The sequence below is a fragment of the Eupeodes corollae genome, chromosome 1 (assembly GCF_945859685.1).
Source record: "Eupeodes corollae chromosome 1, idEupCoro1.1, whole genome shotgun sequence".
Classification (NCBI taxonomy): Eukaryota; Metazoa; Arthropoda; class Insecta; order Diptera; family Syrphidae; genus Eupeodes; species Eupeodes corollae.
This window is the reverse complement of record NC_079147.1, coordinates 116,294,501-116,309,249: the sequence shown is the minus strand read 5'-3', so window position 1 is coordinate 116,309,249 and position 14,749 is coordinate 116,294,501. Positions and strand designations below refer to the sequence as shown.

The 14,749-nt window shown below is 31.2% G+C and overlaps 2 protein-coding genes across 2 annotated transcripts; one reads left to right on the top strand and one right to left on the bottom strand.

Moving 5' to 3' along the window:
* Positions 1–216: 216 nt before the first annotated feature.
* On the top strand, positions 217–2,235 carry LOC129941668 (mitochondrial import inner membrane translocase subunit TIM44). The gene is made up of 3 exons (XM_056050361.1): positions 217–369; positions 493–570; positions 621–2,235. The coding sequence occupies exons 1-3, from the start codon at positions 367–369 to the stop codon at positions 1,824–1,826; spliced, it is 1,287 nt and encodes a 428-aa protein (XP_055906336.1). The 5' UTR covers positions 217–366; the 3' UTR covers positions 1,827–2,235.
* Positions 2,236–7,737: 5,502 nt separating this feature from the next.
* On the bottom strand, positions 7,738–13,969 carry LOC129940848 (uncharacterized). Its single transcript, XM_056049351.1, has 4 exons — positions 13,697–13,969; positions 13,396–13,528; positions 12,057–12,277; positions 7,738–8,368 (listed from the first exon to the last, which is right to left on the bottom strand). Exons 1-4 carry the CDS (start codon positions 13,724–13,726, stop codon positions 8,102–8,104), a joined length of 651 nt encoding a protein of 216 aa, XP_055905326.1. The 5' UTR covers positions 13,727–13,969; the 3' UTR covers positions 7,738–8,101.
* Positions 13,970–14,749: the final 780 nt, after the last annotated feature.

The following is a 14,749-nucleotide window of genomic DNA, read 5'->3' as shown; positions in this document are numbered from 1 at the left end:
GTTTAATGTGGTATCTACAAATCCACATAATATCCAGAAAAGCCTATCATTGAATTGAACAAATCGGTCACTGACGGACTGGTGACTGATTTGACCAGTTTATATTTCAAAGATCTCAGAGATATCCGTATTCTCAGAAATATAAACTTGCCAATTATTCATGTAACCGCTGTATTTTAAATGTCAAAATAATTATCTAAAATCTGACGTCTTGGGTGAAGTCCGAGGTAGTACGATGTGCGATAGCCGATAGCTCAATCCTTTTCCTTTAGTAAAAATAAAAATTACATAAATTCTTCACGATTTACCTCATTATTTTTCGTTTTTGTTATAAAATCGTATCAATAATAAACAAACTGAGGCAAAATGGTATTAAATAATGAATCAATCATATATAAATATCTCATAATTTATTACAAACATTTTGAGCTAGTGTTAAAATTTCGGGGTTATGGTAGATGCTCCTAATACTTATTAATATTTTGCTTCTAGAACAAGATGTTTGCACTTTCTCGAGGCACGTTTCCTTTCTTATCAACACGATGCTATCTGCAGGGGCTGCAGCGACAGGTATATTTGCATTTAAAAACAAAAAACTGTAAACAAATCTCGCCTTTTAGAACTGGTACTCGTCTCGCAGGACCGGATTTTTTTCGAAGTTCATTGATAACATTAAAACTGAGATGGAAAAAAACAAGGAAATGAAAGAAAACATCAAAAAGTTCCGTGAAGAAGCACAGAAACTCGAGCAATCCGATGCACTACAATCGGCTCGACAAAAATTCAATGCCGTCGAATCAGAAGCACACAAAAGTTCAAACATCCTTAAGGAACACCTTGGGAGCATTAAGGAGAAAGTAAGCGATGTGATTGGTGAAGCTGGAAAAACAGACATCGCCAAAAAAGCCAGTCAATTTGGAGAAGAGCTTTCGAAGTCCGCCAAAGGTGTCACGGATACAATATCGGAAAAAGGAGAAAAACTGGGCAAGTCGGGTGCATTCCAAACAATATCTGACACAACGAAAATGATCAAACAAGAAATAGAAACACAAAGTATACAAGGACGTGTCTACAGAAGTCCGGAGAAGCTAAGAAAGCGTGTTGAAGTTGCCACAACGGCAGATGATCGCATTTTTGAAGCGAATATGGACGCAACAGGCGTTGAATTACACAAAGATTCTAAGTTCTACCAATCGTGGGAAGATTTCAAAAATAATAATACCTATGTCAATAAGGTTCTCGATTGGAAAATGAAGTACGACGAGTCAGAAAATCCTATGATTCGTGCTTCCCGTCTTCTGACCGATAAAGTTTCGGATGTTATGGGCAATTTGTTTTCCAAAACAGAACTCTCCGAAACCCTCACTGAACTCTGCAAAATTGATCCCAATTTTGATCAAAAACAATTTTTACGCGACTGTGAAACCGACATTATCCCCAATATCCTCGAGGCGATGGTGCACGGCAATTTAGAAATTCTCAAAGACTGGTGTTTCGAAAGCACCTATAATATTATAGCCACACCAATAAATCAAGCAATGACAGCTGGACTATACTTGGATTCAAAAATTCTTGACATTGAAAACATTGATTTGGTTATGGGTAAAGTCATGGAACAGGGACCAGTCCTTATTATTACCTTCCAGTCTCAACAAATAATGTGCGTGCGGGACAGACTGCACAAAAAAGTTGTTGAAGGCGATCCAGAAAAAGTGATGCGTGTCAATTATGTTTGGGTTTTATGTCGAGATCCAAATGAAATGAATCCAAAAGCTGCATGGCGATTATTAGAACTCTCAGCGAATAGTCAAGAACAATTTGTGTAGAAATTTACATAATTAATTATAATATATTTGTTTTGCTTTATTCTTTTAATATAATATAAAAACTACAAATTCTTTTTAAAATATGTAAGGCTTGTTGTGTACATAAAAAACTGTATTTAAGATTTAAACTACAATTAAATGCCTATGCAATGTTTTATTTGTTAGTAATTTGTGCGTATTTTTTAAATTAAAAATTAGGTTCTAAGGTATTAAAGATTTTGAAAGCAAACACAAAAAATAGCAACCAAATTCATTCATGAATGCTATACAAATATCAATAGGTATGTAATACATTACGGTATAACATATTGTTTACTGTACAAACACAAATGTAATACTATAACGTTAAATACATTTAAGGAGACATTTTGAAAACGAACATACAAATAAAACAACCACTTGAACTAGATTTGTTATTTTTTTAAATTGTTTTATAAAAGCCTGGTATATGCTTCAAATTATAAATTCATACAATTTTATAATGCCAATCAATAGCGTGTCAATTGTCCCTCAAAATTTAATTATTGGCTTTTCTCGAGATAGCGACATATTTTTCTGTTATAGTTTTGGTTGTATAAAAAAAAAAATTCCACGTCTACTTAACTTTCCGAAAATTAGACAATATGGTATAGAAATGAGTTAGTTGTCATGTGCATAATAGCATCTCTTAAGCAAGCATAGTGAAGTCCATTCGTGCGTCGGTTTGCCTTGCCTCTCGATAGACTACATTGAGTGCAAGCGTATCACGCAAGTAGTATCACTAAAGTGATTGTTTTTTAATCATAAGATTAATGCAACTATTGGCATTATTCTAAATTTTAATAGATCCATCTCTCAAAAATAGATTCAAATAACAACGAAAATTAATTCTTCTTTATTTGTAAAAGGTATATACCTGCATGCTGAATTTCAACATCAAATATATATGCACAGATCCAGTACTTTGTCATGCACTGCCATTTTTATGAACAGCCATATATTAAAAAAAAAAAAAACGGTTTTTACTGTGTCAAACCTAACGGTAAAAAACTTATTTTCTGTTATTATGAATAAAATATTTTAAGCCTTTTTGTTTTATTTGGAGAGTACTGCTATTTTTATGAACACAACTGTATATTTAAGATGCTACGCATCAATATTGTGTTCTGAGTTCTGAGGTCCGCGATTTCGGCTCTGTTGTCGATTTGTGTAAAAGATTTGTTTTTAAGAACAAGTTTTTTAAACATTTATATATTTTGATGAATGTAATTAGTTTTCTTTGAAATGCATTCACCTTAAATTATTTAAAAAAAGGTAACATTTTAAGTATCCGGGAAGTGAAACAAAAATTAAAGATCATTTTAAGTTTCCGAACAGCAAGAGAAACCACACATTCTCGTTTAAATGTTTTTGAAAAGGGTCTACTAGGTTCGAATATGTCTGTCCGGATACTTAAAAAATCAGGTACAGTGTCTAATTCATATGAAATGTGAGGCTTTTACTCAAACTATGTACCTACATTGCTACTTTTGTGTCACTTTTAAGGACAATATTAATTAGACAATGTACACAGCTCGGACTTTGGAGAGCATAAGTAACTGATTAAGAAGCAAAAGACTAATTGGTGAAGACAAGGACCAAGGCCAATATGATGTTTACTTGATTATTGAATTTTTAAGTACCTACCTATGATATTAAAGCAAAATTAAAGTTCGTTAATTTATCTCCCTAACTTAAGGATGTCGCTTTCCTCATTGGTTAGAATGGATATTGCTGTTGTTGGATTCAATTTTTTGACGTAAGGGCGAAATATGTACATACAGTCCCTGGCCATATTATTAGACGTACTTCAGATTTTGTGCAAAACTTTAATTTCAAGCTATTTTAATCAGATTCGAATATTGTAATGCATTTAAATAATTTTGTAGGCAGAATATAAACTATTTCCTACTTTTTTATGGAAATAAGCAACAGATTTATAGATTTTTTTAAATTAATATTTTCAGTTTTATTTTTTTCAATATTTTTTTGAACCTCCTTTCGCTTTAACAAGAGCCTTAATTCTGCGCGGCATACTGTCAATGCATGATTTGACTATATCCTGCATTTGTGGGTAGCGATTCCACACGTGAATTACTCTTTCAATAAGTGACCGCATCTTTAGCTACTTCCCTCTTCATCAACTCCCACACGTTTTTAATTGTGTTCATGTCAGGACTGTTTTCCGGCCAGTCCAACAGAGGGATATTTTTTTTTCCTCAAATAAGTTTTTATGGAACGGGCTGTGTGGCATCTTGCATAAAAATGTATGGTTCTCCATTCGGGAACGTAAAAATATTGCGTAAAATTTAATAATTATACAAATTCTGCAGTGCGTCTAATAATATGGCCAGGGACTGTATGTATGTATATATTATATTAGAGCCAAATAAAATTTTATATTTTAGGTTCATCGTTTTAATATGAATAACACATCGTCGTTAAACCGAAGACACTGTATGCGAGTATTTAAACAATTGTAGCATGATTCTTATGTAATATTTTAGCTTAAGAAAACCTAGTAGCTTTTTATTAATTTTTGGAACGAAGGGCTTGGCAGGATCCCATTCAACATCTGCGAGTCCTTTGAGTGCAACAACGTAAAGTTGGCTCTGGCTCAGATTCCAAATTTGCATTCCACTTTTGGCAACTAACCGCTGGGAGCTCCACCTGTGGATAAGTTTTCGCAAGAGAGTAAAAATGGTTGCGTTCAATCTCACACAGATATGTTAACCAGATAACTTTTTTTAGTGTTTTTGATGAATTTATTTAATCAGAGTACATTTATTTAAGAAAAATTTATTTAACAAAAAACCTCTTTTGTAGTTATGATACAAAAATTCAAGTTTCCAGTTCGATAAAATATTTTATAATGAAATAAGAAAAGTTTTCATATGACTAAAAATATTCAGAAGTAACTAATTAGTTTTGTTTAGAACAAGTATTCAAAATTCAAAGTATAACAAATAAAATGGTAAAATAATTAATATCAACAGTTTTACGTGTAGAAAAAAGCTGATCCAAAATAGCTGGAATGTCAAAAAAGAAATTCATATGTTTGTATCTGAGAGAACAACAACTGCAAGTAAGTTTTTACATAATTCTAAATTTTGTAAAATGAAAATAAAACTAAATTTTTAAAACACTTCAAACATTTTAAAGTATTTTTAAAACCACCTTGTAGATCAAAAATATGGAAAAGCAATAAGAGTAATTGAAATACTAGACATGGACTGCATCACGATACTACTACTACAACGGTACTTTCAGGTTACGGCGAACGTTAAAAAAAAAGCTTCGCAATTTTATTGTTGGTCTCTCTAAAACTCCTAATCGTCGGAAATGTATATGCTAGAATTAGTGGATATCAGAACTAATCACCCCTATCACAGAGTCCCTCGTAGCGAGTCCCCGAAAATTGTGTTACGCTACGAATACGAATCCATTTACATCATAAGCCCCGAACGAATTCAAGAAAGCATTGACACACAGAAATACTAATTTCGGAGTTTTAAAATCAGGTGATATGCGTCAAAAATAAGAAAATTAAATAAAAGTTCGTTTTTCATCTTTCGATTTGTTCTTGTTTTTATTTGTTTTTGTCTTTACAAATTGATAGTATTGTCGTTGCAATCTTTGCAATAAATAAAGAAAATACACAAAGACTGGATGAATCATATGATTGACGCGAAGTGGTTGGAAGACATTTCTCACATCAACTATGTCTGATCACATCGGCAAGTTGGTGCTCTTCACAAGGTTTATTTGATTCTAAAGGCTTCGAAGAATTTTCGAATCCAAAAGATTTTGGATCTTTTATTCCGCTGGTCAAAGTTTCAAGGCCATTCAATCTTATGACACCTTCTTCGAGGCTGCTACAAAAATGCATTCTATTTGCTCCGCCACCTGTAGCTTTGCATTCTTTTTTGTACTCGACCATTTTCCTCTTGATTTATGCCTTCCAATCTAACCACACTTAAGAATTAAATTAAATTATAAAAAAGTTTGGACTAATTTATTCAATTTACTTTTTTCCAGCTAGAGGTGTCCTCACAAGGTGGGCCTTTAACTATTTAACTCTATTTTTACTGCTTCCCAAAACGAATTCACTTCCTGCTAAGGGATTTTTGAAAATCCTTGGGCAATTTCAAGTTTTTCTTCAAGCATTTCATAAAGCCTTTCGAATTGAATTTTATTTGTGATAACTTTATTTCCCCTTCAAAAAAAAAAAATAAAAAAAACATAGGTAAACACTTCCACATTAAAACCATAGTAAAACTTACATGATTCTTTTCATATTTCTTATTTTTGTTTAATTTATCTTCGCAAGCTTAATTTTTTGTTCGTTTTCAAAACTCCAATCAATATAATTGTTCGAAGAAAAAACTGCCAAACTTCCTATTCATTCGGGGCTAGTGATACCAATTTTCACGAACTCCGAATTTCGTAGCAAACTTTTTTAGTACGACGGGACCAATGATACAATTATTCGGGGTTCGTACTATATACTATACTATATCGGGCTGTTACAAATTCCAATAATGTTTTTAACCGTAATAGTCGGAGTTCAATCGAGTTTTTCGTTATTGACATTGCTGCGATGTCAGGGAACTGGCTGAAAATGCTTGAATACTGTAAGGTATGTAGGCTACAAGTTAACTACTCTACTCATGTTCCAATTGTTATCAATATACAAATTGACGGAAAACGATGCAATTCTGTACAAAATATCATTAGGTAATAACTCGCGTTCCCTACTTCATCAGCCCACACTCTCGGCTGAGGAGACATGTGGAAGTATGGTCTGTGTCAATAAGGCCGCCTTTGGCTGTGAAGAATTTACACACACTTGCACCGACAATTACATAGTTTTGCTAATTTCTTCGTAAACCCATTATTTACCTTTTGACAAAGGTGCGTTGTCTGTCGAAATTGATACCGATATAATACTACTACACCTTTTAATCATAAAATTCCATTATTATTTTCTTACTATTCTGCCTGATCTGACTGAATAATTGTAAAATGGATTTCTCTTTCACTTGGCCCAGTAATTTTGATCCATAATTTCTAATCCAAAGTGTAGTTTCAGAGCAGAATTAAATTTTATACAAATAAACATTTGAATAAGAATTCTATAAATTACGATAAGCTATATATGTAGCTCGTTTTTATAAAAAAAATATTTATTAATTTGATTCAACAGTTAACATAATCGGTTGTATTAAAAAATTTTACTTAAATTATATTACTTTGACATAATTTGATCGCCGATTCCGAAAGGAAACAGATGTATTTTTACGATTGCTTTATAAAAAATAAATTGTTCTTTCTTGAATTGATTTTAAAAATACGCAGTCTTATTTAATAGAATTCGCTAAACAGATGAATAGTTATACAGTGAATAAGGATTTATGTAGGCTCTATGTAACGTTGCAAAAATTCCTATTTATAAAAAAATCTGCTATAAATTTTAGTTATACAATGCTTATATCAAAAAAAGTGCCAAAAGTACTATAAAATCTGCTAGTTGTCATAGCAACTAAAATATAACAAAATAATTCCAATTATTTGTATGATATTCTCTTTCGAAAATCTATATTTTTTTTAGATTCTTCGTTTCTTCGGCTCACGAGCTAAACTCGAGAGGCATTATTGTTTTTATTTTAATTTCAAAAAGAGAGGAGAGAAATCAAAATGACATTTACGAAATAATAATAACAATAATTTCCTTATGTAGGCTCTATTCAACCTCAAAACGCGTTTAGCTTATTATGGGACTATGCAACCTTGTATAAGTTTTATAAATAGCATTTTTGCGTTTAGAGGCATTATAGAGATAACATAACTTTATGTAGGCTCTATACAGCGTTTTTAAATAAGACTGACGATGTATAAAAATCTATTGTAGCTAGTCATGATTGTAATGTATAATGAAAACTTTTGTATTATGTTATAAAAAGTAGATCTTGATTATGATTACCTTTCGAAATCGAATATTAATTGAAATTAAAAAAAATATAAATTCAAAGTAATCAAGATAAATGAAAACACTGAAATCAACTGGTTACGAAATAATGCGTTCAACGCTTTTTTCGCTAGTGTTGAAAAAACACGAAATAAAAAAATTTACAAAACAAAAAATTATGTCAAATTGAATTCAGTTCTGTATAATACGCTTGCTTGAGCGTACAATTAGAATACTTTTAATACGAATGCGCTTTAAACGCTTTTTTGATTAATGTAGTTTGTCATCTTTAGGCCTTCATTTGGTGTTTGAAATAGCTACTTTTAGCTAAACGAAATGATTCTGCTTTGATGGCGTCTTCCATTGTGATAATTGGCTTTTGTGGACAATATTTTACGGTGTGTGCGTTATCGCCAGTCGCTTTGCAGATCGGACAAACGTATGTTCGAAGTTTTGGACACAATACCTTGTCGTGTATGTCACGGACATTATGGCTCTTAACTACAGCATGTGGTTGATTGTTGTTTTCACAGAAAACACAATGCCGAACTGGAGACTAGAAATGAAAGAAAAATGGTTAGATAAAAAAGAATCAAACAATACAGTTCAATAATGTTCGTTATAACGTATTTTTGAATGGTTTTCAATAGTGTTTAAACATAATAGGAATTAAAGAAAATTAGTTTTATATAACAGACAAATTGTGGTTATGAGGACAATAAACTGTATGACAAGAATTATAAGCAGGCGGAGTACCGTTTTGTTAATTGTTGCATTTATTACAAAACGGTACCACATCATAGCACCTTATATTCATATTAGGAACCTATTAAAACATTTATGGAATAACCGAAAAACTAACTGGCAGGGGTTTAATGGGGAAAAGGAAATAAGATAGATTATTTAAAACGTGAAATATATTTTTAGAGAAAATAATAATCGAATTCAAATGAATCTTGCGGAAAGCTTTTAAATCACCTAATACAGACAGAATACCACATTGATGGACAAACAAGATAAGCAGCATATGAAAAGATACAAGAAGACCTTTCAATGTTGACTCTATCAAGGCAAGTCAAAGATGATTTAGGGCATTCTCAACGGGCCAAACATAGTTTTTTTAGAGCAAACTATGTCGTTAACTGACGAGTCCAAGTGAGAATACTACCAATATACCAATTTTTTATGAACGTTTGGTCGCAAAGCTATTTCCAAGTTAAAATTCAACAGTTCAATAATTATTGCATTGTCTTCTGCTTGTATGTATACAGACATTTTATTAAAAACTTTCCTCATTATAAAAATCACACTTGCTCGGGCAAACCTAACTAAGTTACTACAATTCTCAACCGCTCCTGTGTGCGAGTAATGTTGTCAGGGATGAAAGGGACCACAGTCATAAGCCGGATCGGCTAATTTGAGAAAGCACTTTTCATTACAAGAATTACTATTACATGGACATTAAAATACACAGAGACAGTTGCTAAGATTAAAACCAAATTAAAACAACAACATGGATTAGAAGTAGTTTTAACCGTTATCAAAAAATAAGAAAAAATCTCTTGGGCAAAATAACATGGGCTTCATTTTTTTTGCTTTTTGAATGTTTGGAGATGAACCGTTTCTTAGGTAAGTCTGTGTTTTTGGTGGACATTACAATAGAAACACATTGGGACACAGCACTTGATATATAACTAGTATCAAAAATATTAGTTTTCAATAGTTTTTTTTTACTTTTATAAAACAATAAGTTAACTTTAGGAAGTAAATTTAAATTATTTTAATAATATAACAATACTTTCGAAGGAAAATATGGGTCGCTGTAAGCATTGTTCCCTAGCAGAGAAAGCTGTCATTTTAGGAAAAATCTTTGAAGGAAATAGCCAGAATAATGAGCAGATCTCTCAATTTCATTGCTAAAGCAATTTGACCGCTGATAGCCAAAAATTATTCCAATAACTTCCGGAACTGTTCATTGAAGACTTGTTCAGAAGGATCGCAAGAGTGGTACCCTTTCTAAGGAAAAAAAATATAACAACGCGGTTTAAATTCGACCACGATAATTTTGGCAGTATCACACTTTGGGGTTAAGTTTCTTGGTATGGCGTTGGACCAATACATTTGATTGAGGGTACAATGGATCTACAGCAGGACAACGACTCTAAGCACACATCCAAATCAAATCTAAAAGTATTTTAAAGACCAAAAAATCGACGTATTATTTAACAAAAAATAAAACCGAACTATGGAAAAGGGTTCAACAGGAGTGGTACAATATTTCAATTGACAGATGCCGCCGATTATTTGACTCAATGTCCAACAGATGTCACACTGTAATTAAGGTTAAGGGCCAGGGTTAAACAATTTTTAAATCCAGAATACCTTTGCATTTAATTAATTTTTGTTTGAATCTTTGTATCTATTTTAATATCCATTTATGAGTTTAAAATATTTTAAGTTATAATTTTACCATAAATAATGGGTAATTTTAGTTTAAAAGAAAAAAAAATGAGAAAATTAAGACCAAACTTGAAAAAAAAATCTTTTTAAGTCAATAAAAAATTGAATTTTTAAAACACTGTGGTTCTATTTTAATGTCCATATCTGTATATCGATCCTGACGCACATAGGAATGGTTGAATGTTCACTAGGCCCTATATATTTTTTTTAAGACCATAAACAGCTCCGATAAAAATTGTATCTACTAAACTTAAAACAAGTCCCTTTTTCTGCTCGGACATAAAATAGCATAATAAATTTTGTTATTTTCAATTCTTTTTAAAACTTAATCATATTTTGAAAGTATAAATAAAACAGAAATACTTGCACAGAATTAAATAGCTTGAGATCAGAAATTTAGACTATTGATCTTACCCCTTATGATAAAATGTTTGTGCATATGACGGTTTCAAAATGTGCATTAATCATTACTAGGGCCCTACACAACAAATTGATTTTGTTGTTGTAAAAATGTTTGTACAAACTGTTTGAGTTGTTTGTAGCGATTATGAGTGTTTGTGAAAACGGTTTGGAGAAAAATAAACAAAAATGAGTTCCCCGTGCCCACACAAACATGTTTGAGTTGTGTGTGTTGAATTTTGTTCAAACATTTTTTAATTTTCATTAAATAAAGATAAATAAACAAGACGAACAAATATTTAAGACGGAATTTATGGATTGTATAAAAGTTTACCGTCGTTGTTGTTGTTGCGTTCAAATCAAGTACTAAGAACAAAAGCTTATGAAAAACTAAAAGAACTTGATCCAGATCCTGAAGAAACTGTAGATCCATTTTTACACCAAATTCTTTTTTGTTTTTTAAAAGCCAAGGCAATAATTAAAGCTACTCATGCTGATCCGCTCATTGCCCCGTAATTCTGATTGAGAGGAAAAACGTCACGCAACTAATACTTTTTAAACATGTTTGTGAAGTGTGGCGAAATTATGTTTGCACAATCACACGTTTGAACAAACGTGTTTGGTTAGTGTATGTAGGAACTAAAAATTACTCATTGGGGCGTATTCATATAGGATTACTAAAGTCGTGATTTCTTGATCTATAGTTTAAGGCTTGTTGGTAAATAAACACAGTGCTTATTCATAGTCAATTTTCTAGCTTTGTTTAGTAAAAACCCAGGTTAAGGTTGTATTCTAGTACAATTATACTTCAAATTACAGGTCAAAGCAAAAAAACACTGCTAAATTTTCAAACTTGTTATTTTGTGCTGTCATTCCCCAAATTGGACATATAAAATATTAATAATGTAAAATAAATGTGACTGTTTCTTTATCCAAACGATATCATTAGTAGAAATCCTTGTCGCTTAATTCAAAGGATTAAACCGTGTTTTGTATATTTTTCTTTTTTTGTTGGCATATTTTGCAGATAACTCAAACTAAGATATCTATATCTTCTTTAATTGCTATATAAATCGACATTTTTGTAGACAGCAAGTTTCCGTTAAATTTATTTGATTATAATTTACTTTTCAGCTTTTCAATTCACAAACAAAAATCAAATAAGACATTCGTCTGTGGTAATAGCTACTTAAACACATCAATTCATATGTTTATAGTTAAACTTAGCTTTACATTTATTTATAAATAGGCTAAACTCTGGACTAGCTTAATAACAACTAAGCAAGAGTTTAGCAAACTTTTATGAATATGCCCCATTGAATTTTGTGATCATTTAATAAGTTAATTGTTTTTGCAGAAATCATCATTATTCTGTAGTTACTTACATATCTTCCACTTTTCATGTTGTTATTGTAACGTTTTTTTGCTTGCTTCCTATTGTATTCTGCGATGCTTGAAGTTTTCGGTTTCCAAAGATTATTTCTACCTTCAGAAAAGTTTGACAATTCGTTATTACAGCGTTGATATCTCAGCTCATCACAACTAAAGCCATTACATGCAAACTCCTGTCTTATAGCCTCGACTTGGTAGTCTGATGTTGTTGGCTCTAAAAAAGACAAATAAACATGTGCATATAAACTGATATTAGTATTATTTATTTAACATTTAAGAAGAAGATGTTGCAATTTAGCTCAAGTTAATAAATATTAAATTATAAGAGTATTTGGCTATCAACTGATTTTAATGTAACTACAAATCTGTCATGAAATCAAATTTTTTAAGTGAATGGTGAATTCTAGGATGTTCTTATTACGACAACTGCGTATGGCTGTAACTTTTCTCTCCAATCAGTTTGTTCCACCGTCTTAATTTTACAACTTAACGCCTACACAAACACACAAAATGTTGTTAAAAACCTGGTCCTTAAAACCAAAATCACCGAATTTTTAATTGTTCATAATTTCTTAGTTTCTAAACCCGAACAGTAGTTATTTTTTCGTACGACTGCTTTTTTTAAACTTAAAATTATGTTTGTAAAATTATTGTAAGGGTTGTGTGCGAGGTTTGGTATATTCAAGGATTCTTTGCATTTGAAGAATTTTTTTTTCTTTGTTATATAAAAGAGGACCTATCTCTAATTATCATATTATTTATGAATAGCTTCCAAAATCTAAATTAATAAAAATGTTCAATAAAATCATCAAAAAAAATCAATTATTACGTCGCTGAAACAAAACCACTGAGAAGAAATTTCAAAATAACGATTTTGGTGTATGTTTTGTATGAAAAGGTGAAATTTTTAAAGTTTAAAGATCTATATGTAAGTAAAAGGTTCCCCATTTTAAAATAAATTTTAATACTTCGTCATAAATCTATCAAATAAAATATTCGCGTATTTAAATTCGTTCGCTTTTAAAGAAAATGTTCGGTTTAAAAATACGGCTCGTGAGACTAGCATCAACACCGTTTTAAGCGAAATTGACGGCACCGTCGGTCGGCCTTGTCGGGTTAAGAGACTTATTTATGCATTTGTTAAAAGAAATTATTAATAAAATTAATTTGAAAGCATTGAAACATTCTATACCTTTTTTCATAATTACCCAAAGTTAATTATATAATTTAAACAAATTTAACTGTTATGCACCAAAAAAACTCACGAGTACTATTATAACAGTTTCTTGCAATGTAAGAAACACTTCCGAGACGAGTTTACTATTTACTTACCAGTTTTATAAGCTGTCAACATGGCAAACATTTTAAGAGATCTGGAAATTTCATCTTCTTCTTTAATTGTACTTGTGTCTTCCAAGTACTGATCATGATGAGAATTTACTCGATAAAATGTTTCAAAGTTTTCCTGAAATGATTAAACATGGCGTGGTTTCATCGAAAATCTGCTCAAACGGTACATTGAATATACAAAAACTTGAGGAAGTAAATGATGTTTTATCTCAATTTTGGTTGTATTTATTTTTAAAATTGCATTAAATTATGAGAAATACAGTAATTTCAAATTTGTACTTACATTATTTGTGTCGAAGTTACTTCTGTACATGTCGTCAGGATATATAAATAGGAAACAATAAAAACTACAAATTAAGTTTTGTAATTTGATTTTAAAAACTATTATATTTGACTTGATGTGTCCACTTTAAATAATTGTTGCCTAAGTAATTGTAAAATAAATACTTTGAGACCGGACAAGGCGTTGTTCTGAATAAAATACGTCCAATGTTCCAAAAATCCAATTAAAATTAAATCACGCCTTTTGGGTTTCTAATGTTGATAAAGTGTCAGTTGTAATAACGGTACAAATTATTGTTTTTGTATTGCATGTTTTAGGATGCTGTAGCATGTGCTATCAAAGTTTGTTCGATTAACACCCTAAGGGCCAGTTAGCATCACGCCCTCCATTAAGGCATGCCATGAGCTAGGCAATTTAAAGCACCTCATGCATTGACATACTGCATATGGACTGCTAGTCGATTTTCATACCCAAAAGCCCCAACAAAAATGCAAGCTATGTTGCCCTCTTGTAGGTTTGATGGAAAAAATGTTTCTTCCTCTCTGGTTATTTTTCATTTTAGTTCCTAGTAAATTATTAATTGCCTTTTATACAAAGACTTTCATCCAAACATATCTAAAAAGTGATATTTCATGAAAATAAACAAAACAAATACTTTTAAACCTACTAATTGGAATTCCTAACTGTTGACTGGACCATTCCTCCACTGCTTGCATAAAAATCATTAGACAGATGTCATATGGATTTAGCAAATTGTTAAGAGATAATAAGTTGTTAAAATTTTGTTAAATCACCTTTTTAGCCTAGCAAATTGCTAAAAATAGATTTAACAATTCACTAAATCGTTTAGTGATATTAATAAACCAAAACAATAAAAACTTTAGCCAATTGGCATGCACGATCGACTCAGAACCACTTTGACAAGTTCATTATTTTCACATTTATCATTTAATAGCTCAAATATTATTATTCTGAGGTGTATCGCTTTGTCAAAGCTCAGCTAATATCTCATTTCCTTTTTTTATTTTTGCAGGGCCAGTTATCAACTTTCAT

Excerpts from the sequence above, each read along its gene's own strand:
- LOC129941668 (XM_056050361.1), top strand. Across the intron at positions 571-620 it reads TGCAGGGGCTGCAGCGACAG|AACTGGTACTCGTCTCGCAG; the intron begins GTATATTTGCAT and ends CTCGCCTTTTAG.
- LOC129940848 (XM_056049351.1), bottom strand. The coding sequence starts at position 13,726 with ATGTACAGAAGTAACTTCGACACAAATAAT. Across the intron at positions 13,529-13,696 it reads GTAACTTCGACACAAATAAT|GAAAACTTTGAAACATTTTA; the intron begins GTAAGTACAAAT and ends TAATCATTTCAG. Across the intron at positions 12,278-13,395 it reads GTTGACAGCTTATAAAACTG|AGCCAACAACATCAGACTAC; the intron begins GTAAGTAAATAG and ends TGTCTTTTTTAG.